The sequence below is a fragment of the Heterocephalus glaber genome, unplaced genomic scaffold (assembly GCF_053883595.1).
Source record: "Heterocephalus glaber isolate CG9 unplaced genomic scaffold, H.glaber_assembly_v1.0 deba00001457, whole genome shotgun sequence".
In the NCBI taxonomy this organism is placed as follows: domain Eukaryota; kingdom Metazoa; phylum Chordata; class Mammalia; order Rodentia; family Bathyergidae; genus Heterocephalus; species Heterocephalus glaber.
The window spans coordinates 42,681,839-42,707,998 of NW_028258305.1; the positions used below are offsets into that span (position 1 = coordinate 42,681,839).

A 26,160-nucleotide genomic window follows, 5' to 3' on the forward strand; every position below is an offset into this window, starting at 1 on the left:
CAGCGCCTCTCCAGGGTCTGCAGCCATCTGCAGTGAGGGTGGCCCAGAGGCAGGGACCCCACCTACTGAGCCCCTTCGCAGGCTCTGGCTGGCTTCTGGGGTGAGAAGCCTGGCTGCCTTCGGGGTGCCTGTTCAGCTGCTCCTCCTGTCTCGCAGCTCCCTGGAGACCTTTTCCCAAACCAGCTCAGTAGGTTTTAAGGAACAGAGGCTCCAGTGTGGCTTTCCTGCAGCAGCAGAGCATCCCAGGTCTCCATGGGCAGCTCCTGAGCGGCTCTCTCCTTCCGCTTCGGGAATGTTTTGGAACTTTCAAGGCCGGAATGAACTTACCGGGAGATACTGGCCTGGCAAGAGAAGCCGCTGACCACCTCTGGTGATGAGTTCTTCTTTTTTTTGGTGGTGGTAGAGATGGAACCCAGGGCTCGTGCTAGGCAAGCACACTACCATTGAGCTGTGTCCCCAGCCTGTGACTTCTCCTTTAAAGCTTTAGAGCCCTACTCCCCAGAGGCTAGAAGGGTACAGAATGTTGTGATGCATAGAATTTCAAGAGGAGAGGCTTTTAGGGACTATTCTCACCCTTGCCTGTCCAGAAGGGGTATTATAAACATACCCAGCTGTGTGGGCTCCAGGAGTTTCAGCCTGTACATTTACCCATTTGGGAGATTCATTTATTCTATTCATTATTGTCTTAAATGGTGTGTGTTTTTTAAAAGGGAATTCTTTTGAAATAAGTTATTTCCAGAAAATAACTTAAGGATCAAGAAAATTTTTATACATGAAGAGACTCCAGGGTCCGGGCAGCTCTGTCATGACAGATCCTTGTCATGCTGCATGGTCTGGAGGGGCCCTGTGGGTAAGATGGGGTGACTTCAGTGGTGCCCCAGAGCAGGCAGCCCAACCACTCACCTGGGAGCCTCCCAAGACTGCAGTGATGCCCCGCGGTGGTGTGGCACTCCTGGCCGCTGCTGGCCCCAGAGCTGCCCTGGCCAGAGGCTTTGCTGCTCTGGTCCCCTGGTCAGGAGCATCCTCAGCGATGCCAGGGGAGCAGACTTCCTGGAGAAAGCGTCTGCACTCGCCATCCTTAGTTCCAGAGACCCAGACCTCAGGAGGCCTGCGCCTTCCCGGAGCTGCGCTCAGCACCTCCCTGCCTGAGTATGGTGCCCTGGACACACACACAGACCTCTCTCGGCCCCTCCAAATAAAAGCCATCTTCCTCTCCCTCTGTGCTATCCTAGCCCATGTGGTCCACTGAGCCTCCTTCCTTCATCTTTGTTCTTAGGTGGGCTGGGTGGGGGAGGCTGGGATGTTAATGAGGAGGCCCGAGCAGCAGAAGCTGGGTCTGGGAGGCCCCAGGGTCGCAACATCACGAACCTGATGGCTGATGCTCCTTGGTGTCACCGCCCAGGTCAGTCCTGTCCAGCAACTCATGGTTTCCTGAGCCCCTGGTGGTGGCCGTGGGGTGCAGCGGGGAGCAAGACAGCAGGGCCCACCTTCCCCAGTGTCCCTGATGGAGGAGGCCAGCTCCTCAGCAGGTGGTGCTGGCACTGTGTACACAGGGTGTGGGGAAGAGCAGAGGCGGCTTGTGGTGCAGGCAGCGAAGGTGTTGGAGTGGGTGGGCCTGAGCGGGGCTCTCCAGGTGTGGGGGGCTGCCTGGTGGGCGAGCTGGGGGTGCAGGGAAGGAAGCCCTGTCGGGGAGAGGGGGTTCTGAAAAAGAAGACCCCTCCCACTCCGGGCAATTCATTCCAGACCAGTGGCACTCAGGGCCCAATTTGAGGAAACCCATTTGTCATCGTGACGCAGAGATCCATTTCGGATTCTCACCGGGATTCAGGCTGAATTTTCCCCTGAGTCTTTAGTCCTTACCCTGCAACGAGAAGCAGTGCTGATGATTGTGTCTGGGGGATGACAGCGTCTGCCTGCCCATCTCCCTCTCCTTCTCCTGCCAGGCAGCAGCTCCTGAGGGCACACAACGGTCACCAGTGCCCGCCTGGAGCAGGCTCACTGCTGAAACAGTGAAGCTCACTTTTTTCAGAGGTATTTTGAGGATACATCCATTTTCCCTAAGTGAGACCTACTACTTCCATTTATAAATCTGAAACAGGAGCCACCTCAATTTTAGCAGTGTAGGGCTAAGAGTTCCTGCCCGGTGTGGCAGCCGCGGGAATCTGCAGGTGTACTTCTTTGTCTCAGGTGAAAATGTGTGCAGCTCACACCTAAGCGCTGTAGGACTGCTATCTGAGTGAGCGGATTTTTTAAATCTTAGTTTAAGAAATGTCGAGTGTCCTTTCTGGGAAAAGGGGGGCTGTCAATACGTGAATGAGCTGAGCGCTTTAAGGTGGGTTTTTTGAGTGGGAGGGAAAAAATCTTGTCCTGAAGTTTTGAAACTTTGCTTTATTGCAATTCTTTCTACTGTAAAATAGAAATAATGTCACCTCCCTAGGCAAGATAAGGCTGCGTGTGTGCCTGTGTCAGGGACAGTGTTGTGGTATTAAGGTGACATCACAGGCAAGGAAACGAAGGCCGGGAAGGGGTTCCCAGCCCTGGCTGCTCATCTGTGTCACCTGGGGTGTTTGCACGCCTGGTTTGCATGCTTACCAGTGCCCCTGTGGCCATGCTGTCCCTTGAACCCTGTTCCCCACCAGTACGACTCGACTCGCTCATCCCGAAACTCCCTCCCGAAGCCGACTCCTGTCCCTGAGCTTTGTGGGCTTTCCGTGGCTTGGCCGCGTCACCTGTTGGTTTCCTGCCCTGAGCTTGGGAGCTGCGAGTCCTGCTGGTCACCTGGGCCTGTGGCTGCCAAGCTCCTTGTAGGCCTCCCAGCCACGGTGGCACCGGGAGGGGCTTTGGGGAGGGGACAGAGCAGTGTACCCTGAGGGCCTCCTTGGGGCCGGTGGAGGGGACCGGCGCTGAGAACCCCAGTGCCTGGACTCCTGGGAAAATTGTCTGAAATAGGCGAGCCTGCTGCAGGGAGTTCCCTGGCGTGGAACTGCACAGCATGAGCCTGCAGCCGCCTTCAGCAGCCAGTGAGACTCTGGCCAGCCTGGGACCCGTACGGCCTCTCCTGCCTCCACCCCTAGGCTTCATGGACCAAGTCTTCCCCGGCCCCACCCTGTGCCCTCAGCAGTGATGTGCACAAAGACCAGGCAGGGCCGACTCGGTGTCCCCTCCGCTCACACCCATGTGAGCAGAAAGGCTGTTTGACCCAGGCCACCCAGAGCGAGGGCTCCTGAGTTCGTGCTCCCTGCTGTGTGTGCCTGCAACTGGACTGAAAATATGGGCTTTATTTCAGACACTGAAAAGAAACACTGTCCTACACAGGGGCCACCAAGCCTGAGCCAAACCTGGATCCTTGTCACACATTCTTCGGGTTATCATTTTGGGTGATAAGAGTAATTCTCTGATACTGTGCACAGCAGGTCTGGGGAAGTGAGGAGCTGGCCCCAGGGAAGCAGGAAGGGGCCAGACCAGGAAACAGGCCCTGCCTGGAGAAGGCTCACTGATGCCAGGGTGTGAGGTCCAGCCATCATGGGGTCCAGTTAGCTCCAAAGAATCAGCGTAGTGCCTCGGAGCCCCTGTCGGTACTGAACAAATGAGTGACCGGATGAAGGAGTGGTGCCGGCCTGCTGCCACCCACAGGAGGACGCGGTTGGCGACAGTGTGCCGTAGGAAGGACAGCAGCCTCCCCTCAGCCAAGCCACACACACACACACACACACACCCAGGCCCAGAGCCGCATCCTTGGAAGGGCCTCACCCATCTGCGGCTGGTGGGGCAGGGACCTAAATAGCCCGTCCAGGTCAGCTCCAGCGGGCTCCTCCCCGCATCCTGGCCATCTCCGGGTTGCTCGTGGTCACCATCTGCCTGCCCCATCCCTCTTTCCCGGAGACGTTTCACCACTGTCCTTTTCTCTCCTCCTCCTTGGGGTGCAGATCCTGGCCAATGTCTTCCTCTACCTGTGCGCCATCATCGTGGGCGTCATGTCCTACTACATGGCCGACCGGAAGCACCGCAAGGCCTTCCTGGAGGCCCGCCAGTCTCTGGAGGTGAAGATGAACTTGGAGGAGCAGAGCCAGCAGCAGGTGAGGCGTGGGGAGCTGCCGAAGGGGTTCAGTGGGGAGGCCTTGGGCCTGGAAGCCAGGAGGAGAGGAGCCAGCGCAGCGCCAGGCTCCCTGGGCTGGGAGTTCTCAGCTGGCTCCCTTGTTTGCTCACCTGCTTGGCCCTGCGTGGGCTCCCGGCCACCTGAGGGCTGCTTACGACTGCGGGGGAATCACTCCCCCAGGTCGTCTCCATGCTTGACCTCGACCTCCCTCTACCCCCGTTTCTGTTTGTTTTTTCAGTAATGTACACTTTTCACAGAAATGCGTTGCCCAAGTCGCAGCAGTGACTCCCTGGGTTCTTTTCTCAAATGGGAGGCGTTGATGGGTTTCTTTTGAGTTCTTTTTCTTCTCTGCCATTCTTGCCCTGTCCCCAGGCCCTGGCAGTTTGGGTCTGTGTACCTACTGTGTGCCGAGGGCGGCTGGACCCATCCTGCAGCCCCACGCCCCTCCCTGGGAGTGAGAGCTCTCCTCTTCCTTACTACATTCTAAGTCACTTGAGCAGAGGGAAAACCACCCGGTCCCTGGGCCCCCTGTTTACCCTTTTCCGTCTGGAGAAGGCCCTGCTTTTCCCACTCGCTGTCTCCTGGCTCTGCTCCAGCCTAATGCACGACAGAATGGTCCTCCTGGGTCCCTTGTGACTCAGCCTCATAAATGGATTTCGGTCTGAATTCCTCTCAGATGCTTTTTGAAGGTCTTCCAGAGATTTTACCCACCATTTCCTGTCATCTGCAGGTTTATCTCCACTTCTTGAAACGCTCTGGTCCTTTGCTCTGGGGACTGCATCATTTTGTGTTCACAAGGTCCTGTGTGCTCTGGATCTACTGGAGTTGTTTTCATGACCCTGCCTCAGAGGTGGATGGGGCTGTAGTTTCGGGTCCTGAGCCTGGAGGGAATACCGCTGTTGGGCCGCCTGTCAGTCAGCTCTTTGTCACCGTAACCGAAGAGCTGAGAGTAACAGCTCGGAGAAGGAAAGGCTTCTTCCTCTCGGCGTCAGAGGGTGCAGTTGGGGGTCAGCTGGCTCCGTGGCTTTGGGCAGAAATATCCTGGCTGCAGCGAGGCCACATGAGAGCTGCTTATTTCAAGGCAGCAGGAAGCTGAAATACCTAATGGGCTGGAAGATAAAATAGTTTTCTCATTGCTGAGACAAAATACCCGGCACCCAGAAGTTAAAGGAGGAAAGGTTTTATTTAGCTCACATTTTGTAGACGTTTCATTCCATAGTTGGTTGGCTACAAGGCACAGCACCATGGCAGAGGGACATCACAGGGACCCCTCCATGGGAGGGTAGACAGGAGGCAGCAGGAGCCAGCAGCCAGCCTCCTTCACTCTCTCCCTTTATATTCCTTCCAGGCTGTGAGCCTCCTATTGGTGCCACCCCTACCCAGGGTGGGGCTTCCACTGTCCACGCCCTCAATCCCAGCATCACACTCTCCATCCACATTCACACAGCTAATCCAGCCATGTCTGAAACTCCCCACCTATGACTGTATGAGGCTTTGGCGACATCTAGACACAAGCCATGACAGTGGTGTAGCACATTTACTGATATGCGTATGTCCAGCCACCCCTGCATCCCTGAGATGCAACCTGCTTGATCGTGATGTGTGGTCTTTTTGATCATTCGCCAATATCTTATTGAGGATTTTTGCATCTATGTTCATGAAAGAGATTGGCCTGTACTTTTCTTTTTCAGTCAAGTGATTGTCCGGTTTGGGAATCAGAGTGACGCTGACTTCCAAGAATGACTTTGGAGTACTCCTTCCCTTTTAATTTCATAAGGAATTTGAGGGTTATTGGCTCTATGTCCTCCCAGAGGTTCTTGTAGAATTCAGCAGTGAATCCATCAGGTCCTTGCTTTTCTTGGCTGGTGGGTCGTTCCTACCCCATACCGGAGATCGAACTCAGGACTTTGCACTTGCCAGGCAGACGCAGCACCACTGAGCTACATCCCTGGCCCTGGCCAGTGGGTTTGTTACCCAGGCCAGAGTGCTCTTGTACCTCTGAGAGCCTGCTTTCCTCACCTGTAAAGCAGAGGTGCTGAAAGAGCCTTGCAGGGTTCCTGCGGGGTCAGACGGGAAGCACAGACAGAGGTGCTTTGTGCCTGCAGAGCTTGACCACAGTCGCAGGCCAGCTGGGGTGCAGGGGCCCATGAGCATCACTCTCTGAGGGTTGGTGCTGCAGCCTGGGGCCTGGCAGCGAGGCCTTTCCTGGGTGCCTGGACCCTGGGACTCTGGAGTGGCCTGCGTCGGGCACTTCTGCATTTGCTGCCCACCTGTGCCAGCAGAGCACACAATGGTCCTGCAAGAGAGAGGCTGAAATTACTCAGAAGGGGAGGACGAGGTGCTAGTGGCCCTCCCCGGGCCTCTGGGGCACACAGCAGGTGACCTAAATGTCCATCAGAGGATGAATCCGTCTGGCCCAAATCACACCCACCCTGAGTAGGACATTGGGCTAGTTCTCACCAGGAGAGCTGGTCTCGGGGTGAGTGGGGCTCTGTGGGACTGCTTGCTGTCACCTTGCAGGGCTGGGCTTCTGCTGCCCGCTCCTGTGTGCCCCTCAGCTGAGAGCGAGATCAGCTGCTACTTCACCTCCTCTCCATGTCCTCGGCTGGCTGTGGCCTCATGGCTACACCACATTCTGTGGGGAGATTTATAGTAATGTTCCCTTTTTTTTTGGTTACTGATAATTTATGCCATTAGATTTTTTTCCCCTTTTTTTCTTGCTAGGGTTTAACGTTTTAGCCTCTTTGGTCACCACCTTATGTCTTTGTTACTTTCCTTGTCTTTGTTACACTTCCTGTCTATAATTCATTAATTTATGCTTTTGATTGGGTCATCTTCTCTTTTTTACTTTCTTTGGTTTTACTTTGTGGCCTTTCTACCTTCTTGAGATGGAACTTAAATAATTTTCAGTTTTTCTTTTCCCAAACTTGCATTTAATGCTATAGATTTTCCTTATTAGAATTGCTTTAGCTTACCCTGTAAGTTTTAATATGTCATATTATCATGGTCGTTTAGTTCAATGTAGTTTCTAGTTTCATTGAAATATATTTGATCCATGGGCTACTTAGAAGCATATTGATTAGTTTCTGAACATTTGGGGATTTGTTTAAAATTATGCTTTTGCTGTTGATTTTTAGTTTAATTCTACTGTGGTCAGAGAACATACATGCGGTCAGTTTTGATGCCCTTGAGAATCATGTGTATTCTGCAAACTGTGTTTAAATATCTTTGAAAGTAAAATAGTAGTGGGCCGGGGATTTAGCTCAGTGGTTTCTCTGCCTGCTGCGCAAGCGCAAGGACCCGAGTTCAATCCCCGGTACCAAAAAAAAGAAAATAAAATAGTAGTAAGTATCATTTATGTCATGTTTGCATCTACCTCAAACTAATTCTTTTATCCTTTTGGTCATAATGCAGAGACTTTGCAAAACTTAAGCTTCATTTAACCATCTGCTGCCCCCATTTTCTGGCTGTTGTTGTCATGAATTTTAATTGAACATATATTTAAAACCCCACAGACATTATTATGATTGTCTGATGCAGTTACTGTTCACTACTTATATTCACCCACAGCTTTGCCCTCTCGATTGTGCCCCATTCTGTCTTTATTTCTGTGCTTCATCTTTTTTTTTGTACCGGGGATAGAACTCGGGTCCTTGCGTGTGCACAGCAGGTGGCAAAACCACTGAGCTAAATCCCCAGCCCTCTCTGCTTCATCTTAAAGAATCCCCTTTAGTATCGTTTTTCATGCAGCCCTGTCAGCAGTAAATTTTCTCCATTTCTTAAAATTTTATTAGTCCATGTTTGCAACACATATGATGACATTCATTGTGGGGAATTGATACATGTACATAGCATCTTAATTCTTTTTTTTTTTTGGTACCAGGGATCGAACTCAGGACCTTGCCCTTATGAGGCAGGCGGTGGAACCATTGAGCTAAACCCCCAGCCCCTCCATTTCTTATTGTCTGGAAATGTGTTTATTTTGTTTTTATTTGTGAAAGACACCTGCCTTAGTTTATTTTGTGCTGCTATAACAGAATACCTGAAACTGGATACAGATAAAGGACAGAAATGTGTTTCTAACAGTTCTGGTGGGCAGGAAGTCCAAGCCCGGTGTTTGGCCTGGTGACGGCCTGTTGTGCATCCTCGTGTGGCAGATGGGCTGCTAGCCGCTTGCTGTGTGAAGAGCAGTCCTCAAAGCTGCCACCCTGACAGCCCCACCTCTTGGCACTGCCATCCTGTCAGCGCCTGGATGTGGGGCCAGCACAGTCAAATCACAGCAAGGCTTTTTGCAGATAAGGGATTCTCGGTTGGGAGCTTTTTACAGCAGCCTCTCGGGGGTGCCTTCTGCTACCCTCAGGCTCCATCATTGCTGCAGTCAGGCCTGCGTCACTCTGCTGCATTAATGCTTATTATTCTCTCCGGTTGCTTTTCCTTTTTTTTTTTTGGTACCAGGGATCGAACTCAGGACCTTGTGCTTGGGAGGCAGGTGTGGCGCCACTGAGCTAAACCCCTGGCCCTGCATTGTTCTTTTTGCCTTGTCTTCCCACGGTTTTACAGTGATGTGCCTTGGAGTCTTCTCTGTAGTTATCAGTGGAGTTAGAAGAGTTTCTCGAATGGCCGGCTTGCAGATTTTCAGCCAATGTCTTTTTATTGCTCCTGCTGCACTTCCCTCTCCTTCTAAAATTCCTTGACAGATATTTTTATTATGTTCCATACTCAGCCTCTTTCCCGTTCTGAATCTTTTTTTCCTTTCTGTGCTTCAGATTAAATATACTGTACCTGACTTCCAGTTTACTTCTGCTTTGTCAAATCAGTCCTTGTCAAATCCTCTGCTCGTTTATTAAGTCCTTAATTTCAATTATTGTGTGTTTTCAGTTCTTGAATTTCCATTTAATATGTAAGACTGGACTTCAGTTCTCTGGTGAAGTAGACCATGATGTCATCTATTTTGGGAACTTATGAAACATTTATTTTACAGCCCTGACTGACAGCCATAGTATCTGGAATACATTGGATCTCCGGCAGCCTGGCACTTTGTTATTAAATACTGGACATTGTGCATGGAAAATGGCAGCAGCTCTGAGTGGTGTTGTGTCTGTCCAGGGAGATTTGTTTTCCTGCAGCGACAGATCACCGTGACCCGGCGTGGGGCGAAGGTGACTCGAGGCCGGCCGGCCTGGGCACTGGTCTGCAGTGCTGTGTGCCAGCTCCTGGGACATCATGCAACAGGGTCCTGGCTGGAAGGCTGACCCCTCTGGGGACCCAGGCCTCCCAGCACCATGGAACCGAAGCGGCCCTTTGTAGCCTCTTTGATATCACTTCCTGCTTGGATTCATGGGGGAACAGAGGACAGGAAGCAGCTCGCTCTTCTGTGCTTCTCTTTCCTCGGCATGGCAGCCCTTTGCTCTCTCTGCCTTGGAAGCTTTGCTCAGCACTCACGTTTCTCCAGCCCTGGGGCGACCTTCCATGCTCTCTGCTCGGCTCCTCACCCTGGCCTCCAGGGAAGGCTGTCAGTATGTGTTTCTCTCTCCTCTGAATCTTGTCCCTCAAGTCTTAGCTACCTTAGTTGTTTCCCATTGTTGTCACCCAGCTGTCATTGTTTGTTTGTATTTTTTGTACTTATTCAGTTTTTATAGTTGTTCTTGACTGAAGGGTTGGTCTGGTATAAGCTCCTCTATAATAGCAAGAAGCAAAAGCTGCGCATTATTTTTATTTTATTTTATTTATTTATTTATTTATTTATTTTTGGTACTGGAGACCGAACTCGGGTCCTTGCACTTGCGCAGCAGGCGGCGAAACCACTGAGCTAAATCCCCGGCCCTGGGCTTTAGTTTTAAATGTTTTAAGTTTATCTTCGAAACATTAAAAAGTACATGGACTATAGTAATGGCTATTGTATTCCATTATGTAGTCTTCCATGGGATCCTGTAGGTGGACATGTAGATTATTTCCAGTATTTTGCTACTGTATACACTGCTGTAATTAATTTTCTCACAGGGACACCATGTCATGCTTGTGCACATATATCTGGAGAATATAACTGCTGGATCAAAGGGCACAGGCAATTCCACGTTTTATTTATTGTGGTAAAATTACACATTTTATTTTACTGTGGTAAAATACACAGAGTGTAAAATTTACAATTTAACCAATTTAAGTGTACAATTTAATAGCACTAAGTACATTCAAAATGTCATGCAGCTGTCACCACTATCCATGTCCAGAACTTTTTCATCTTCCCAAACAGAAAGTCTCTGGGCAGTCAGTAATAATTCCTCCTGCCCAGCCTCTGGGAAGTACTAGTTTGCTTTCTGTCTCAATGACGTTCCCTATTCTAGGTATGTCATATAAGAGGAATCCTGCGATAATTCCCCTTTTGTGCCTGGCTCCTTCCATTTCACCTAAAGTCTTCAGGTGTCATCTGTGTCACGGTCCTCGAGGAATTCCCTTCCTTTTCCAGGCCAGGCCCCTCAGCGTGTGCACCCATGGGATACCTGAGAGGTGTCCTTTGGTTGTTTACCCCTTTGTCCATTGAGAGTAGAGCTGTTATGAGCATAGATGCGTAAGATCTGTCAGTCTCTGCCTTCTCTTCTTAGGGGGACATACCCAGAAGTGGGACTGCTAGGTCATATGGTAGTTCAGTGTTTAACTTTTTGAGGAAGCAGCCATGTGCATTTTCAGTGTTGATAAATACTGCCAAATTGTCTCATATACAGGCTCAAACAGTTTATATTCCTCCCCACAATGAATGGGAGTGCACTTAGGCGCTTAACTTTGCCTTGTTTATCTAGAGAAGACTTACTTGCTTTGAGAACCCCCAGTTCCCTGGGATGGTCCTCGAGAGGGAGGACTTCAGACCCAGGTCCTCTCACTCTCCTGCTGCCCTGTGCCTGCTCCTGTCCCTGTGGCTGACCACAGAGTCCGCACAAGACGGAGAAGCCCCACTGGTGAACTTGGACCTGGGATTTGTATCCAGCCCTTTTGCCAGCATTGTCCGGGGACAGCAAGCCCTGCTTTCCCACTTTCTCCCGGTGTGACCTTGATACTTTGCTTCCCTATTTCAGTTTAGTCTTCTTAAAAATTGGAGTTAAAAAAAATATTGTCAAGGGTTGTTTGGGAATCACATGGCATGAGAAAGTGGAGGGGTGAGTGTGAAAACCGTGAAACCCTTTGGTGCTGTTTGCTGCTGTGACGCAGCCCTGGCCCTGGGGACCGCTGGCTGGAAGTGAGGTGGGGGTGGGTGGGAGCTGGCTGGGCTGTGTGCCCTTCCCCAGGGCCAGGCAGGACAGAGGTCGCCCGTCCCAGGTGCTGGGCTGACGCGGGTGGCTGATTTCGCATCCCCAAGAGCTTGTGCTGGTGCCACCTGGGAGCGGAGCTGAGTGTGGCTGGGCAAGGAAGCTGCATGGTCCCCTGTCACCTTCTCTTGCCCTGGGAGAGAGGAAAGCGGCCAACAGGCAGGAAGCACTGGCAGGAAAGCAGAGGCTGATGTGGACCTGAGGCCATGAGGTCAGGGCCAGCGAGGCTGCCTGTGTGCAGTGCTGAGCTGTCTCCTAAGGCTCAAGCGGTGCTGGGATGGCACTAATTCTCCTCCTGGTGGAGCAGCCTCCTTTCAGAAACCAGGCCTGGGGCTGTCTCTGCTGTGTCAGTGTGCACCTGTCTTGTTTCCTAATCGGCCTTGGGCAGGCGGCAGGAGGGAGGCGCCCTGCTCCTGGGCTGTGTGGCCTTCACAGATCAGTCCCTCCCCGCATCTCACCTGCCTCCTCTGCTGCACAGTGAGGCCGCTGGCCACAGGGGTCCTGCCCAGGGTTCTCTGGCACTGCCCAGGGGTCTTTCTCTCCCTTGGGGAGATGACTGCCCTCTTCGGGGTTGGGTGGCAGATGGCCGTCGTCCCCTGGGAAGGACCGAGTCCCTCTGTGCAAAGGTCCCCTTCCACCTGTTCAGCAGGACGGCATGTCCCGCGCACTGGGCAGATGGAGATGGAGAGCCCCTGGGTGAGGAGAAGAGTCTGGGACCCGTACCTTTGCTACACTGCCTGGCCTGGCCCGGCCCAGCCCCAGCCCCTCTGCCGGCAGAGCTGGGCCTGGCCCCCTCCAAGGCTGTGTGGGTGAGATGTGCTCTGAGTGTGGTGTTGGGGTGCAAAGCAGCATCCTTTATAGCTGCCAGGGACAGACCTGGCTGGGAAGGGCGCCTGGTGGCCTTTACCTGCCGGGAAGCGGGGCTGCGTGGACCTCGGGCTCTGTGCCTCCTCTCCTCTGGTTGGAGGGCTCAGAAGTCGGCACTGTCTGTTGGGATCCCAGGTGACCATAGGGCAGCCTGCTGTGTGGCTGGCCCTTCTCTGGGGGGAGAGGGGCCTTGCTGCCCACGCTGGCGGCGGGGAGGCCGGGCGGGGACACTGGAGTGCGATGGGGCCCCGGGACTCCAGCCACCGTGTCCATTGCCGGCCCCTGGCGAGCGTGGCGGGGGCAGGCTGGCTTTCTGCTCGGCTCCTGTGAGAGAGAGCACAGGAGCCCAACGGCTGCCAACCCCGTCCCTCTGCCCCAACTTGGCCCCAGACCATGGTGCTGGGCGGTGCCGTTTTGTGCCAGTTAGCTAGGTGGTGACCCGGCCTGAGAGTCAGCCTCCCTCCAGGAGCCTGAGTTTGGGCCCTGGGCCCAGGCCTCTCTTGTGGGAGCTCACGTCTGCTGCTTCTCCCGAACCCCATTCCGCCCTGACCTTGGCCCGGCTGCTTCCCCCTCCCGCCCCAGGCCTCGTGCTCTGAGGACAAGTGCAGTCTCCTCAACCTTGAGCCCGGTCTTACCCAGGAGGGTGGTGAGGGAGGCCAGTTGCCTCCTGGGGTTGTTGGGCTTCCAGGGCCAACCCCGAGTGCTGTAGTTGCCCTGGCAACGGCCTGGGCAAAAGGTTGGCTTGGGAGGAAGAGCACACCTGCCTCTTACTTGCCGCCTGGGGGCCACGCACGGACACCCGCCCAGCGCCAGCCTTGGGCCACACTCGCTCTCTTAGCCTCCTTGCCGTAGCCAACAGGCTGGGTTGCTGATTTAGCCTTGACTGGCGCTTGCTGTGAGAAAAGCCCGAAGGTGACTCCCTGACACAAAGGAGGGATGAGTGCTTCTCCTGCCTCTACTTCCTACCTCGGGATCTCACTGCGTCTCGTCTCAGCATTCCCGGATGTAGAAAAACAGACGCGGGCGTGGATGCAGGCGTGGAGCCCGCAGGGGCAGGATGTCCTAAGGCAGCGGTGGGGAACCAGTGGGCCGTTTGTTATCATTGAAAGCTCTAAAAGGTTTGCCATCGCTGTCCTAAAGCCCTGGTGGCTCCTGGTGGCAGTGGGAGGACCTTGCAGCGTCCAGGTGGCCCTGGGCATAGGTGGTGAGGACAGCGCAGCTAATGGCCCCTTGAACAGCTGTGTCGCCAGGGCTCTCCTGCCCTTGCTGTGACCTCCCGAGCACTTTCTTCCCCCCCAGTCTCGGGGTCACAGTGGCCGGAGTGGCCATGTGTTCTGCCCTCCCCTGGCTGTAAGAATGAAGTTCTGTTTGGTGATACCGGAAGTTCCACTGAACACCTACCTAGTGTCAGGCCCTTGATGGGCTTGTTTCATTTGAGAATGAAAGAACTCGTTTACTAGTGGACACTTAGCCTGCTGAGGGCTCCGTGAAGAAGGTCTGCTCTCCAGGAGGATCTGTCAGATAGGCCCTGCACCTGCTGGCATCTGTTTTGTTTGACCTCCTCAGAGTTTTAAAAATGTATAACCCTTACAGACTTACACGTTCTGTAAAATAACCTGGGTTTTTAACTGCCTTGGAAAGGGAAAGGACCTAGCAACACAAGAGCGAAACGTTCACCTTGTGACCAGGCCCCTTAGTGCAGGACCTGAACATAGCTGCATCTGGGCAGGGGCTCCACAGCAGACAAGACCTTCACAGCACCGTTCTGTAACCGAGGAAAGTTCTGGCAGTACCTTCTAGGGTGATGGTTCACCCCTTGGGCCACATCTCCAGTTGACAGCTCGTTAACTTACCAAACCTCCATGGAGTGCCTGCTCAGTGCCTGCTATGTCTGGCGAGCGCTCCAGGCACCACACACGTGGCTGTCTCTCTCCTGAGGCTGCAGCTACCTTGGCCTACACAGAGGCCCCTGTCCTTGGGGACTGTCTAGGACTCCAGGCCAGTGGCCTCCACATGGGTCCCTGGGAGACCAGTCGTCTCCCATGTGATCAGGACCTTCTGCCCCCTGGAGCTCTTTGGAGTACTGGTCTCCTTTGACCTTCTCTGCACAGATGACCAACTACTGTACTTAGATCGTGGTGACCCCATCCTTTGGATAGGAACAGCACATGTGGGCCCCTGAGTGGCAGCAGCACTGGAGTTTCTAGATTTCACACAGGGTCCTTGTCCAGAATGGCGAGCTCTTTGGGCCCGGACCTCCCCAGGCTGCAGGCCTGGTCTTCCTGCTCCTCATTTCCTGCCTCCCACAGCCACCTCTGCTTAGTCAGGCTAGGACGGGCAGGCCCCTGGTGGGATCCGGTGACATTCTGGCTTCCAGAGGACCCGGAAACTCCCCAGAATTTGGATAAATTAAGAACAGGATCAGGAGAGGTCAGTTTGCTGAACACTTATGGGTTTGCTCATAGCCTTTGGTGTGTCACAGTGACACGTCTCTATTTGTACACAAGCATGCAGCATGTATGTAGGAAGCTGCGCCTCCTACAGACAGGCAGCTCACACACACCTCTTGCAGATACTGTAGATGCTTGCGTGCATTCGGGCTGCCGTGCACGCGCACACACACCTGGACATTGCTGGTCTCCTTCCCATCTCACAGGATGTTGTGAATACCTAGCTTCTCACCAGCCAAGTTCGTTTGTCCAAATCCCTCCTGGCTGCCTTGCTGTAATTAACTCATGAGCGCCTCATCAGAGCATCAGCTGTAACAACTCAGGACCCCTGGGAGTGACGCTGGCCTCCTTCCTGCATCTCAGCCCTGCGTTCGCCAAGTGCGAAGCCTGGCCTGAGTCAGTGCTGCAGAGAGGCTAATGCTGGCGGAGGCCGTGCTGGCAGACGGCCCTGGCAGGGACAGCTGAGCAGCTCCGCGGCTCTCTGTTCCAGGTGAAGAGAGCCTGCCCAGGAGGTCAGGAGGCCAAGTGCCCTGCCTCAGCCTGCTGTGGCCTCTCCCCCTGGGGCCCAGGCGCCCCTGCCAACCCTCCAGCCCATCCCGGGGCTGCCCACTGCCCGGGAGAAGCCATGCAGAAAGCTTCCTGGTGACTTTCAGGACTTTTTCTTTCTCCAGGTTTTGGTTCGTTTCCCACAGATGGTCAGGGTCTTGCCTTTGTCACCATGTTAGTTTTAGGGTAACTGTCGAGGCAGAGCAGGGCTGGAGAGAGAACAAACCTGTTGCCTTCTTCCCTTGGTGCAGGGCCCGTCAGCCCCAGGCCTGGGCTCCGGGATTTGGCCAGCCTGCCTCCCGTGGGCCAGCTTTCCTTCTGGGCTTGAGCTCCTTCCATGGCCTTCTCGGCTGCTGTCAGGGAGCGAGGGCTTCCACCTCTCAGGCCCGCACACGCTGCACTGTGTGACCCGAGAGCCCCTTCCCTGTCTGAAAGCTGCAGTCTGTTTCCCGACAGCCTCACCTCCTTAGCCTTCTCTCCTGGGCCTGCAAATGCATCTCCTCCCTTTTCCACACTCCTGAGGTTGGCTCTGTGACCCCACTTCACCCTCAGATGCCCAGGCTCCATGGTCCCCGATGAAGGCCGGGTGCTGTGGTCTTCCTCGGGGAGTAGGGGGACCTGGGCAGAGGACCTGGTGGTGGATGGGCCCAGGGCTCTTACTTTCTGTCCATACCACCAGGGCCTGTTTAGTTCACCACTTCATGCTGAAAATTCATTTTCATTGTGACAGCATCTCAGAAAGGCAGACTCTGCCCCTCCAGGAGTGATACACCACCCCCCATTCTGTTCTCCTGCAGTCAGTTTCAGGGAGATCATTCCCTTAGCCCTTTGGAAAATCATCCTGGACGTTTCACCAGATCACTGTGGAGTAAACCCCTATTAAATCCATCCTCTGTGTCTTCTGCAGTTTTCCTTTTGGAAGATTTTATACTTTGAACAGAGGCTTAAGAGAACGCCCAGTGCGTGCCGAAGGAATGAAGCTTCCCCAAGAAAACTGGGGCGGTTGCAGAGAAGTTAGGGTCAGGGTTACAATCACAGCTGGAGGCAACAGGAAGTGTTGTGTTTACTGTTTAAAAAGTATTTTTAGAAGAAGAGCTACCACCGCCATATAGCAACGTGAAAAACATTTGCAGTTTTCTCTTAATTCGAACCCCCCAAGTTAAAGGATCCTTTCCCTTTTGTATCCTTCTGTCTTTATTGATATGCACGTTGTCTTCACAGAGTACGATTTTGCATCCTGTACTTCTCTGTCATCATTCTCTTGTTATGACAGTTTTCATAATGATCAGTTTTTCTTATGGTGAAAAATATATTTAGAATCAGCCAGCTGGACTCAGTTTAGAGGATCCCAGTTTTGTTGGAACATCCAAAGCATCATAATCAGGAGTCATACGCGTGCCCTCTTCTCTCCGTCAGCCCTGTCAGTGTCGCCAAGCTTGTTCACAGCCTGTTTGATCTGGCACTTGGTGGCCCTGAAATCCACAAGGAACACAGGTGTGGTATTGCCTGCTGCCTTCTTCGGGAAGAGCTCCATGCTGGGGGACCTGACAGTGGCAGTGTGGTCAGATGTATTCTCCTGGGCCTCTCCCAGGGGTGTCGGGGCTCCCTGCAGAGCCACAGCGTCCTGGGCCACTGGGCCACCAGTGAGGGATGGACAGGCCAGTCTTTTCTTCATGGCCATGGACACCTTCTGGGCATTGCTTTCGTGGCTTCAAAGCCTCTCCCTTGGCTTTGGCTTCGGGAGGGGCCAGACTTTCTTTGCTTTTGGTGCCTTCTCGGTGAAAGGGGCCATCGTGATCTTTTTAAACATTTTAAAAATTTATTTGATCACCTTCATTTTTTATTTGTTTTTATTGAGTACAGTCGACAAACAGTCATATATTTAAGGCTTACGTCATGTTTTGAGATACGTATACACTGTGAATCGATTACTGCAATCAAGCTAATTAACACATCCGCTGCTTCGCATACTTACAGCAATTCTTAATTTTCTCCACTTAGAAACATTTTATAATAGCACAAGTCAGAAAGGAACATAGGCGTACTATCTCACTCTTGAGAGATTGCAACAGTTCAGTGAACCCCATTCTAGACAGTTCCTTGATATCTCTATATATTAATGCATTTTTGAAAATGATGAATTGGGAATACCATATATACTGTGTTGTTTTGGTTTTTTTGTTTGTTTTTGGTACCGGGGATTGAACTCGGGTCCTTGCACTTGCAAGGCAGGCAGCGGGACCACTGAGCTAAATCCCTGGCCCAAATTATACTTTTTTTCCTTGGTACCAGGGATCGGAACTCAGGTCCTTGTGCTTGCATAGCAGGCAGCGAAACCACTGAGCTAAATCCCCGGCCCTCCATATATACTGTGTTGTAACCTGCTGTTTCATTTAACCATGTAGTGGGCACATTTTCACCTCAATAAATTCCTCTCAACATCATGATCTCTTAATGATAAAATTTTGTAGGGCCAGGGATTTGGCTCAGTGGTTCTGGTGCCTGCCTTGCAAGTGCAAGGACCCGAGTTTGATCCCCAGTACCAAAAAAAAAAATTTTGTATACCCCCATTCCCCACCCTTATACCCCTTCCCCTTTATTTGCTTCCTCTTATCAAATAGTCTTTGGCTACTTTCATGGTATCTGTTTAAAGAGTCTACATATTAGAGAAAACACGTGATACTTGTCTTTCTGAGTCTGGCTTATTTTGCTGAACATGATGATCTCCACTTCCATTTTGCTGCAAATGACATAATTTTGGGGCCGGGGATTTAGCTTAGTGGTACTGGTGCCTGCCTGACAAGTGCAAGGTCTCGAGTTTGATCTCCAGTACCAGAGGAAAAAAAAAAAAAGACATAATTTCATTCTTTATGGCTGAAAAATACTCCCGGGGTCCTGTATACCACATTCTCTTTGTCCATTCACCTGGGTGCGTGTCCACATCTTGGCTGTTGGGATTGTGCTGTGGTAAGCACAGGTATATAAGACTCGCTAGAGTGCTGACCTGACTGGGGAGTGGTACAGGTGAGCTGAGAGTAGCTCTTCCTTTAGTTTTCTGAGGACCCTGCATACTGACTCCCACAGGACTGTTCTAATTTGCTTTCCTACCAGCAGTGTAGAAGGTTCCTTCCTGCCCCATCCTTGCCAGTGTCATTGTTTGTGTTCTCAATGTTAGCCATTCCGACTTGGGTGAGAGGGAATTCCAGTGTAGTTTTAATTTGCATTTCCCTGGTGGCTACACATGTTCAACGTTTTTTCATATATTTATTGTCCATTTGTACCTTGTTTTTGTGAAATGTCCAATTCAGTTGATTGGGCTATTTGGTTTTATTTTTGGTACTGGGGATCAAACTCAGGTCCTTGTGCTTATGAGGCCAGGTGGCAGAAACACTGAGCTAAATCCCTGGCCCTGATTTTTTGATAATAGGTTTTTAAGTTCTTTATATATTCTACATGTTAATTCTTGGTCATAAGAGTAACTAGTGAGCCAGGCATGGTGGCACATGCCTGTAATCCCATTAGGCTTTCCTTTCATTCTGTTGGCAGATTCTCTTGCTGTTCAGAAACTTCTGATGTACTCCTTCCTGTTTGTTGAGTCTTGCTATTTTTCCTGTCCTATTGGAGTCCTATTCAAGAGTCTTTGCCTGTGCCTGTGGCTTCAAGTGTTCTCCCAGTTTCTAAGTTTCAATATCGTGATCATTTTTAAGGCTGCATAATCTTCCACCCAGAAGAGGTGTCACCATCTGATTGGCCACTTAACTTCCCTTTGGGCTGCTTCATTTTCCCATGAGTGTTGTCATGCCACAATGCAGATCTTTTGGCACATGTATCTATTTATGTCTTCTGGATTATTTCCTTTGGATAAGTTCCCAGAAGAGCCATTAATGGGTCAAAGACTTGGAACATTCTTATGATTCCTGGAACATACAGTAGCATATAGCTGTTATTTTTGGAAGGCAAGCTCTGCCTCTGCTTTGGAGCACCCCTGCCATGTGCATCAGCTCTGGGTCCCTGAGCAATCCCAGGGTGCTCTGGGTGACCCTGCGCCCACTGTGAGACCCACCAGAAAGTCCAGCCTCCTTCCTTTCCCAGGAATCCAAGGGCTGGGGTTGGGGTCTTGAGCTTAGGCCCTGAGAATGACTATCAGGGCTCCTCTGTGTGTGCATAAGCGTTTTTCTAGAAGATCCATAGCTAACATCACACACCCTTCTGAGGGCCCAGGATCCAGGAAGGGATTTAGAATCTCTGAAATACAAGCACAAACAAGGTCAGCAACAGTGGAGAGAGCCCAGCAGTGTGGGTGTAAATGAGGAGGGAAGACCTTTCTGGAAAGTGCCCTGTGAGGTGAGCGTTGGGTGCAGGTAGGGAGAGGTGTTCAGAGAGGCTGACGCCAGAAGCAGAGTGGTGTCAAGGGTCAAAGAAAAGGGAGTGGTCCCACCTGTCTGCTCGGAAGGCCCCCTCCCGCCTGCCCAGGAGCGAGGCAGGACATGGGACAGGTGGTGCCACCGGGAGAAACCCGAGGAAGTAGGAGGGAAGCCGGCGGCGGTGCTGAGGAAGGTCAGGTGCCATGTGGAAGGTGGACTGAGGAGTGCAGGCCGGGCCTGGGACCAGGGAGGCCTGTTGGAGACTTGCAGGATTGCAGTGGCTGGGGCTGGAGCACTTGCCTCGAATATGTGAGGCCCTGGGTTCAAGCCCCTGCCCCCCTGCCCCACAAAAACCCACAAAAAATCCCAGTGGCTTGCCGCCCACTGGTCATGTCCCTCTCTTGGACCCGGCCTGTCCTGTCCATAGCCACAGCCACCCACTTCCCGTCCACAGCCACAGCCACCCACTTCCCGTCCACTTCTCTCTGTCCTATCAGCTTTATCATATAAAGCCAGCTCATTATCAGATGACTCAAGGTGGACCATCTGCTCCTTAATTCTCAGAGGTTGACTGTGAGGTCTCCAGAAACCACGAGTAAATTGGTAGCCTGAAATCAAAACCACAGCTCCTTTCTTGTTATTTTTAAGGTTGGTATTTATTGACTTTCTGCCTTCACGAGTCATACACTGCTCTTTCAGATTGTTATGGAAATACATAACGTAAAGGGGGAAGACAGTGCCCTGTCGTGATGGGGACTCCTGGGATCCTGTGCTCGCTCCCGGCCAGCCTGGCTCTGTGCGGGTTGACAGTCCTGGCGAGGCTGGGCTGCAGCAGAGGGGAAGCGGGACTGATCAGGCCTGCTGTGAGCTCTGCTCGCCCGAGGATCCGGGGGACACAGAGGGTCTGGCCACGGGCCTGGCTGCTGGGGTTGCAGCTGCCCTCAGTCCGAGACCTCCTGCACTTGGCAGTTCCCTGTGGTGCACACGGGAGAGCAGGGGGTTGGTGTGAGTGGAGACAGGGTCCTCCTCCCCGTCCCTGCATCATCCTCCTGGCGCCAGGCAGCTTACGAGGCCCGCTGGAGTGACGAGGGACTCTTCTGACCTGACACAGCAGCGGAACTTGTAACCCGTAAGCCTGTGGCCAGCCCGGGAGCCTGGAAGAAAATCAGTCCTTCTTTTACAGGCACAACTGCTGTCTCGACACCCTTGGATTTTTTTTTTCCCAATACTGGGGATTGAACTGAAGGCCTTCACACTGAGCCGCATCCTAACCCTTTATTTTTTTATTTTGAGGCCAGGTCCCTAAATTGCCCAAGCTGAGCTGAACTAGCAATCCTCCTGCCTCTGCCTCCCAAAGTGCTGGGATTGTAGGCCTGCACCGCCACACCAGACTCTGTCATATTTTGCATCAAGTGACATGAGAACCCCTGAGACACACTGAGTGCTTGCTGTGTGCGGGGCACTGCTCTAAGTGCCTTGTAGGAATGAGTCACTTAGTTCTGGTTTGCTGCCTGGGAAACAAGGCCCAGGGGACCTTAGCAACTTGCCTGATGCCACACAGGGAGTGCAGCAGGGCTGGGGTCTCTGCTCCTAACCCGCCGCCTCCCGCCCCAGCCTCATGTGCCAGGGCAGTGCTGCCCCACGTGGAAGACGACCCAGAGAAACTCAGCCCCAGGACTCCGGCAGGCCTCTCCCTGGCTCCAGCTTTTCTTGTAAACCCTGAGTTTCGTCTGTCCACAGTCCAGGAGCTTTCTGCGCTGCTGGGCCCCAGGAGAGGCTCCCTGGGCTCTGACCTCGCCCCTGGCCAAGTGGCCAGAATTTTACCCCTTGCTCTGCCTGGGCCACAGCCCCAGGAGACTCCACTGCTGCTTCCCTGCTCAGGTGGAGCCGGGCAGGGCGCACTGGGGTTATTTTCGCTTCTCATTCCTGTGCTGTAATGATGCCATTCACCAGGGTTTTGGGTGTGTTTGTTTTCTAGTACCAGGGAGTGAACCCAGGGTCTTTGCACTGAGCTTCTTCCCCAGCCCTTGTGAGACAGGGTCTCACTAAGTCATTAAATTGCTGAGTCCTCTGACTTCCACCTCTGTTCTCCCGGTTTTTAACAAAGGGAGCGACTGCTGAGGAAAAGGAAGGGTGATCGTATAACCCCCAGCTAGGGCCGCCCGGGCCCAGAGAGCTCCCCTCCCCGCCACCGTCAGCGGGCTCAGTGGACCCGGGCCACGCCCTGGCCGCCAGCCCCCAGATCTCACCGCCTCCCAGGGGCGAGGGGCGTCCCTTGGCGGTGGATGGCAGCCCCCCTCTCCTGGCTGCCTCTCCCACTGGCCTGTCAGTCACTTCCTCGCCTTCCCAGGGCTCTTGCTCCTTGAGCTTGTCCAGCTCCATCCTCAGCCCTTACATTCTTTCCTGCCGTTCTCCGCCTGCCTTCATCGGCTTCTTCTGAAGGGGCACAGGGACCCCACCACCTTCCTGCCCGCCAGCCCCGTGCTGCCGTGGCCTCTCATTTGGTCTCCTGGCTTCCCATGCCACGCACCCGCCTCGGCAGAGCCAGCTCAGCCCGTGCCCCACACCTGCCTTGCCCACAGCTCTGCTCCTCCTGGGTGCCCTGTGTCAGGCACCATCCTCAGATGCCCCAGCCACAGGCTTTTCTGGAAAGAGCCGGATAGTAAATATTTTTGGCCCTGCAGGCCATATGGTCCCCATCACAACTGCTCAGCTCTGTTGTTGAAGCACAAAACCAGCCAGAGACAATATATAAACAAATGAGTGTGGCTGGGTGCCAATAAAACTTTATTTATGAATACAGGCAGCAGTCAGATCAGGCTCACAGGCTGTAGCTTGCTGACCCTCGAGCTGCAGTGAGCTCTCAAGGTGGGTTTCTCCACTGCTGAAATACTCGCAGGGCCCTGAATGGGTGTCATCTCTGTGTGTGTGTGTGTGCGCGTGTGTGTGTGTGTGTGTGCGCGCGCCCACGCTCGCCTTGGAGCACATGGCTTCTCTCCAGGAATGCCTCAGCCTTGGCCACTGTCCTTCCTTGGTGCCCCCTTGACATACATAGTCCCCTGCTCCCTGCCTCTGGTCAGGGCGGTATGGCCCCATACTGTCCTGGGCCTGTCCTCTGACCTGCGTCATGTGAGAGCTGAGTCTCAGGTGGAACTCGCTGGTGCTTGTGTCCTTGCCCCCTGGTGTGTCGTTGGCACCCATTGCTTAGGTCTGAGTTTTGTGACCCATGGCTCCATGGAGGCGCCATGGGTGACAGGAAGGGAGGCCAGGAGTGAGCACTCAGTGCAGGGGCTGCCACAGGAATGGTTGCACTTCTTGTGGAAAGAGGAAGATGCTGAGCTGGGCCTTCTTCGTGGCATTTCTGATTCCCATCAGCAGCCTGAAGGGACCAAGGGAGCCCCCTTGGGCAAGAGGTCGCCTGGCCTGGCCTCTGGCTGTCCCCACCGGGGGTCCGACGGGGCCTCTGACCACACTCACTGGGAAGTATCTGGACTTGGCCCTGCGGAAGTGCAGGGCAGGCCTGCTTTCCCTGCAGTCCCGTCTCCCCCACAGGAGAACCTCATGCTCTCCATCCTGCCCAAGCACGTGGCTGACGAGATGTTGAAGGACATGAAGAAAGACGAGAGCCAGAAGGACCAGCAGCAGTTCAACACCATGTACATGTACCGGCACGAGAACGTCAGGTGCGCCGGCCAGGGCCTTCGTTGGGTCTGTCGGCACTGTGGGGCTGAGTTTTCCCGGGAACTGGAGGCAAGGCCGCCCCATGGTGTGAGCCTCAGCTCCCCTGAGGGCTGCTGTTGCTGGCAGACATGGCCATCGGCTGCCTGAGCAAACCCACATTGTACAGTGTCACCCTGGGTGGGGAAGGGGCTCCTGTGGGGTCATCAGCCGTCCAGAGCCAGCCGTGGGGCTAGAACTGTGAATTGTGATACTAGGAAGAAGGGTGCATCAGCCAGGAGCAGGGGTGAGGCAGTGGGGGTCCCCAGGCCTGTAGAAGGGGCGTCAGCAAGGATAAACCGACCCTTGGAGCCCTGAATTGCCTGGAAGTGTTGGGGTCCCTGCACTGGGGGTCGGGCGACACCGCCTCCGTCTGAGGGCCTGGCTGGCCCGAGCCTGAGGCAGCAGCTGTGGGCCTCACTGCTGCGGCCCCTCCCCATGCAGCATCCTCTTTGCGGACATCGTGGGCTTCACCCAGCTGTCATCTGCCTGCAGTGCTCAGGAGCTGGTGAAGCTGCTCAACGAGCTCTTTGCCCGCTTTGACAAGCTGGCCGCTGTAAGTGCCCGGGCGTCGGCCGCCTGGACGCCCCTGCTTCGCAGTTGGTCCCCACTTGCCTTCCTTTGCCCTTTGCCACTCCCATGCTGGGGAGGGACTGGGAGCCCAGGCCGTGCCCTGCCCTTTCAGAAATACCACCAGCTCCGGATCAAGATCCTGGGCGACTGCTACTACTGCATCTGCGGCCTGCCCGACTACCGCGAGGACCACGCCGTTTGCTCCATCCTCATGGGGCTCGCCATGGTGGAGGCCATCTCGTGAGTGGGAGCCCAGTGAAACACGGGCGTGAATGAAAAGCTGGTGATCAGAAGGGAGGAACCGGAGGCCCTCAGGGGACGTGCCCCCAATCCCCCGGGCCTGTGGCTGCGAGCTCTGCCTTGGCTGAGGGATGCAGGCAGAAGCTGCGAGCGAGTCCTGGGCCCCTCTACCGGGCAGGAGGGAAGGGCAACTGGCCACCACCGAGGGCTGTGCCCCGAGCCTGTCTTGTGTGCCCGGCAGGTACGTTCGTGAGAAGACCAGGACCGGAGTGGACATGCGTGTGGGCGTGCACACGGGCACGGTGCTGGGTGGCGTCCTGGGCCAGAAGCGCTGGCAGTATGACGTGTGGTCCACTGACGTCACTGTGGCCAACAAGATGGAGGCTGGCGGCATCCCAGGGTGAGTGCCCACCAGGTGGGCAGCCATGAGGGCAAGGAGGGGACTGGCCTGCCCCTCGGGCTGTGGCCCCAAGAGGAACCCAGGCCCAGGAGGGTGTCCCTGCCCTCCCGCCCTGCTGAGGCCCCCGGGGGCTGTTTCCCTCCCAGCCTCCACCTGGGGTTCTGTCCTTGTTTATACTCCCACAGGTGAGATTACTAGTAGTCAGGCAGCACCTGGAGGCCACACCGTGGAGCCTCACTCAAGCTGTTCTGCAGCCCCTGTGCTTGGGTGGACAGGCCAGGGAGGGGCAGCCTGGCCTTCTGTCCAGGCAGGGAGCGTCCTGAGAGACAGTGACAGTTCCAGCTGTGTCCTCGGGCTGCAGGGGTTGCAGCTGAGCCTCAAGCAGGGTGGGGAATAATTAGACCACGTGACTTTAGAGTTCAGAGCCAGCTTCTCTGTTCCTCAGCTCAGCAGGCCATGAGCAAAGCCATATTCCTAGGGATCCAATGGTGGCCCTAGGAGTGTGCCCACGCTGTGGTTAGTGGCAGGACTGTCCCGGGGTGGGTGCTCAGGAACCGTCGCTGTGGTCCAGGCGCGTGCACATCTCCCAGAGCACCTTGGACTGTCTGAAGGGCGAGTTCGACGTGGAGCCGGGCGATGGGGGCAGCCGCTGCGATTACCTGGAAGAGAAGGGCATCGAGACCTACCTGGTCATCGCCTCCAAGCCGGAGGTGAAGAACACAGCCACCCAGAAGGGCCGCCACGGCTTGGTGAGTCCCCTCCCCAAGGTGGCAGACTGGGAAAGGGAGCCACTGCAGCAGGCTTGCAGACGGCCGGCCAGAGCTGAGGGCGGACTGGGGTGGAGGTGATCTGAGCCCTGGAGAGCAGCACCTCCTCTGAGGGGAAGCGGTTCTGGGGGTGACAGCGAGTGTGGTTCGTGGCCGGTTGGAATTAACAGGCTGCCCAGAAGGCGAGGCCACTGGCCACGTGTCGGTGGCTGCGGGTGCACGGAGTGGGGTGGCACGGAGGAGGGGATGAAGGAGCGGGGCAGAACAGCAGGGCCACGGGTCCTGCCCGAGCGAGGGTGGTCTCTGTGGGTCTCCCAGCAGCCCTGGCCGCAGGGCCGGCACCTTCCTGGTCCCCTGGGCTGGGCCATCACTCGTGTGCCTGGGCAGGGCTTGCTCCAGGGCCTTGGCACATTTTTTTCTGGAATTCTCCCTTTTAATTTGCCCCTTTGGGTCTTTATTGAAATGTCATCTTCAGTGACACCCCACCCACTCCCCTCTTCACGCCCTGATTCCCCAACAACCTGCATCCCTTCTCCTGCTTCCCTCCTCCTGCTTCCCTCCCATCCGCTGTGGACTGCTCTCTTCCATGAGAATGTGGGCCCCAGAAGCCAGGACACTGTCTGTCCTCAACAAGGGTGCATGCACTGAAGGAATGAGCCGGCCCCGTGTTAGTGTCTAACACCCCGGCAAGGAACACTGCCAGCCGTCCGTCGGTTTGTGGAGCTTATTCAGACACAGTGTGTGCAACAGGGCCCTCCCCAGGCGGCCCTCAGAGTCCCTGTCACTGAGTTACTGTTTTGGAAATAGGTTGGAGCAACTGCATCTCTCTCCCTAAAAAACTT

General features: G+C 54.2%; 2 protein-coding genes across 10 annotated transcripts in view; one reads left to right on the forward strand and one right to left on the reverse strand.

The window, feature by feature from the left end:
- The window catches only part of Adcy3 (adenylate cyclase 3), an 86,225-nt gene that overhangs the window by 44,509 nt on the left and 15,556 nt on the right, over window positions 1-26,160 (forward strand). For 3 of the 6 annotated variants that reach the window (XM_087216236.1, XM_087216237.1, XM_087216238.1), the window contains exons 3-7: window positions 3,927-4,076; window positions 23,174-23,304; window positions 23,783-24,151; window positions 24,393-24,551; window positions 25,123-25,300. In XM_087216236.1, the coding sequence (XP_087072362.1) occupies window positions 3,927-4,076; window positions 23,174-23,304; window positions 23,783-24,151; window positions 24,393-24,551; window positions 25,123-25,300 (987 nt within the window). The remainder of the gene's footprint in view (window positions 1-3,926; window positions 4,077-23,173; window positions 23,305-23,782; window positions 24,152-24,392; window positions 24,552-25,122; window positions 25,301-26,160) is intronic. The other 3 variants (XM_013070105.3, XM_021253555.2, XM_087216239.1) reach the window with 2 other exon arrangements.
- Window positions 22,374-26,160, reverse strand: part of Cenpo (centromere protein O) — a 34,678-nt gene continuing 30,891 nt past the window's right edge. For all 4 annotated transcript variants that reach the window (XR_015453042.1, XR_015453043.1, XR_015453039.1 and 1 more), the window contains one exon: window positions 22,374-25,210. The gene's annotated coding sequence lies outside the window, so the exon portion shown is untranslated. The remainder of the gene's footprint in view (window positions 25,211-26,160) is intronic.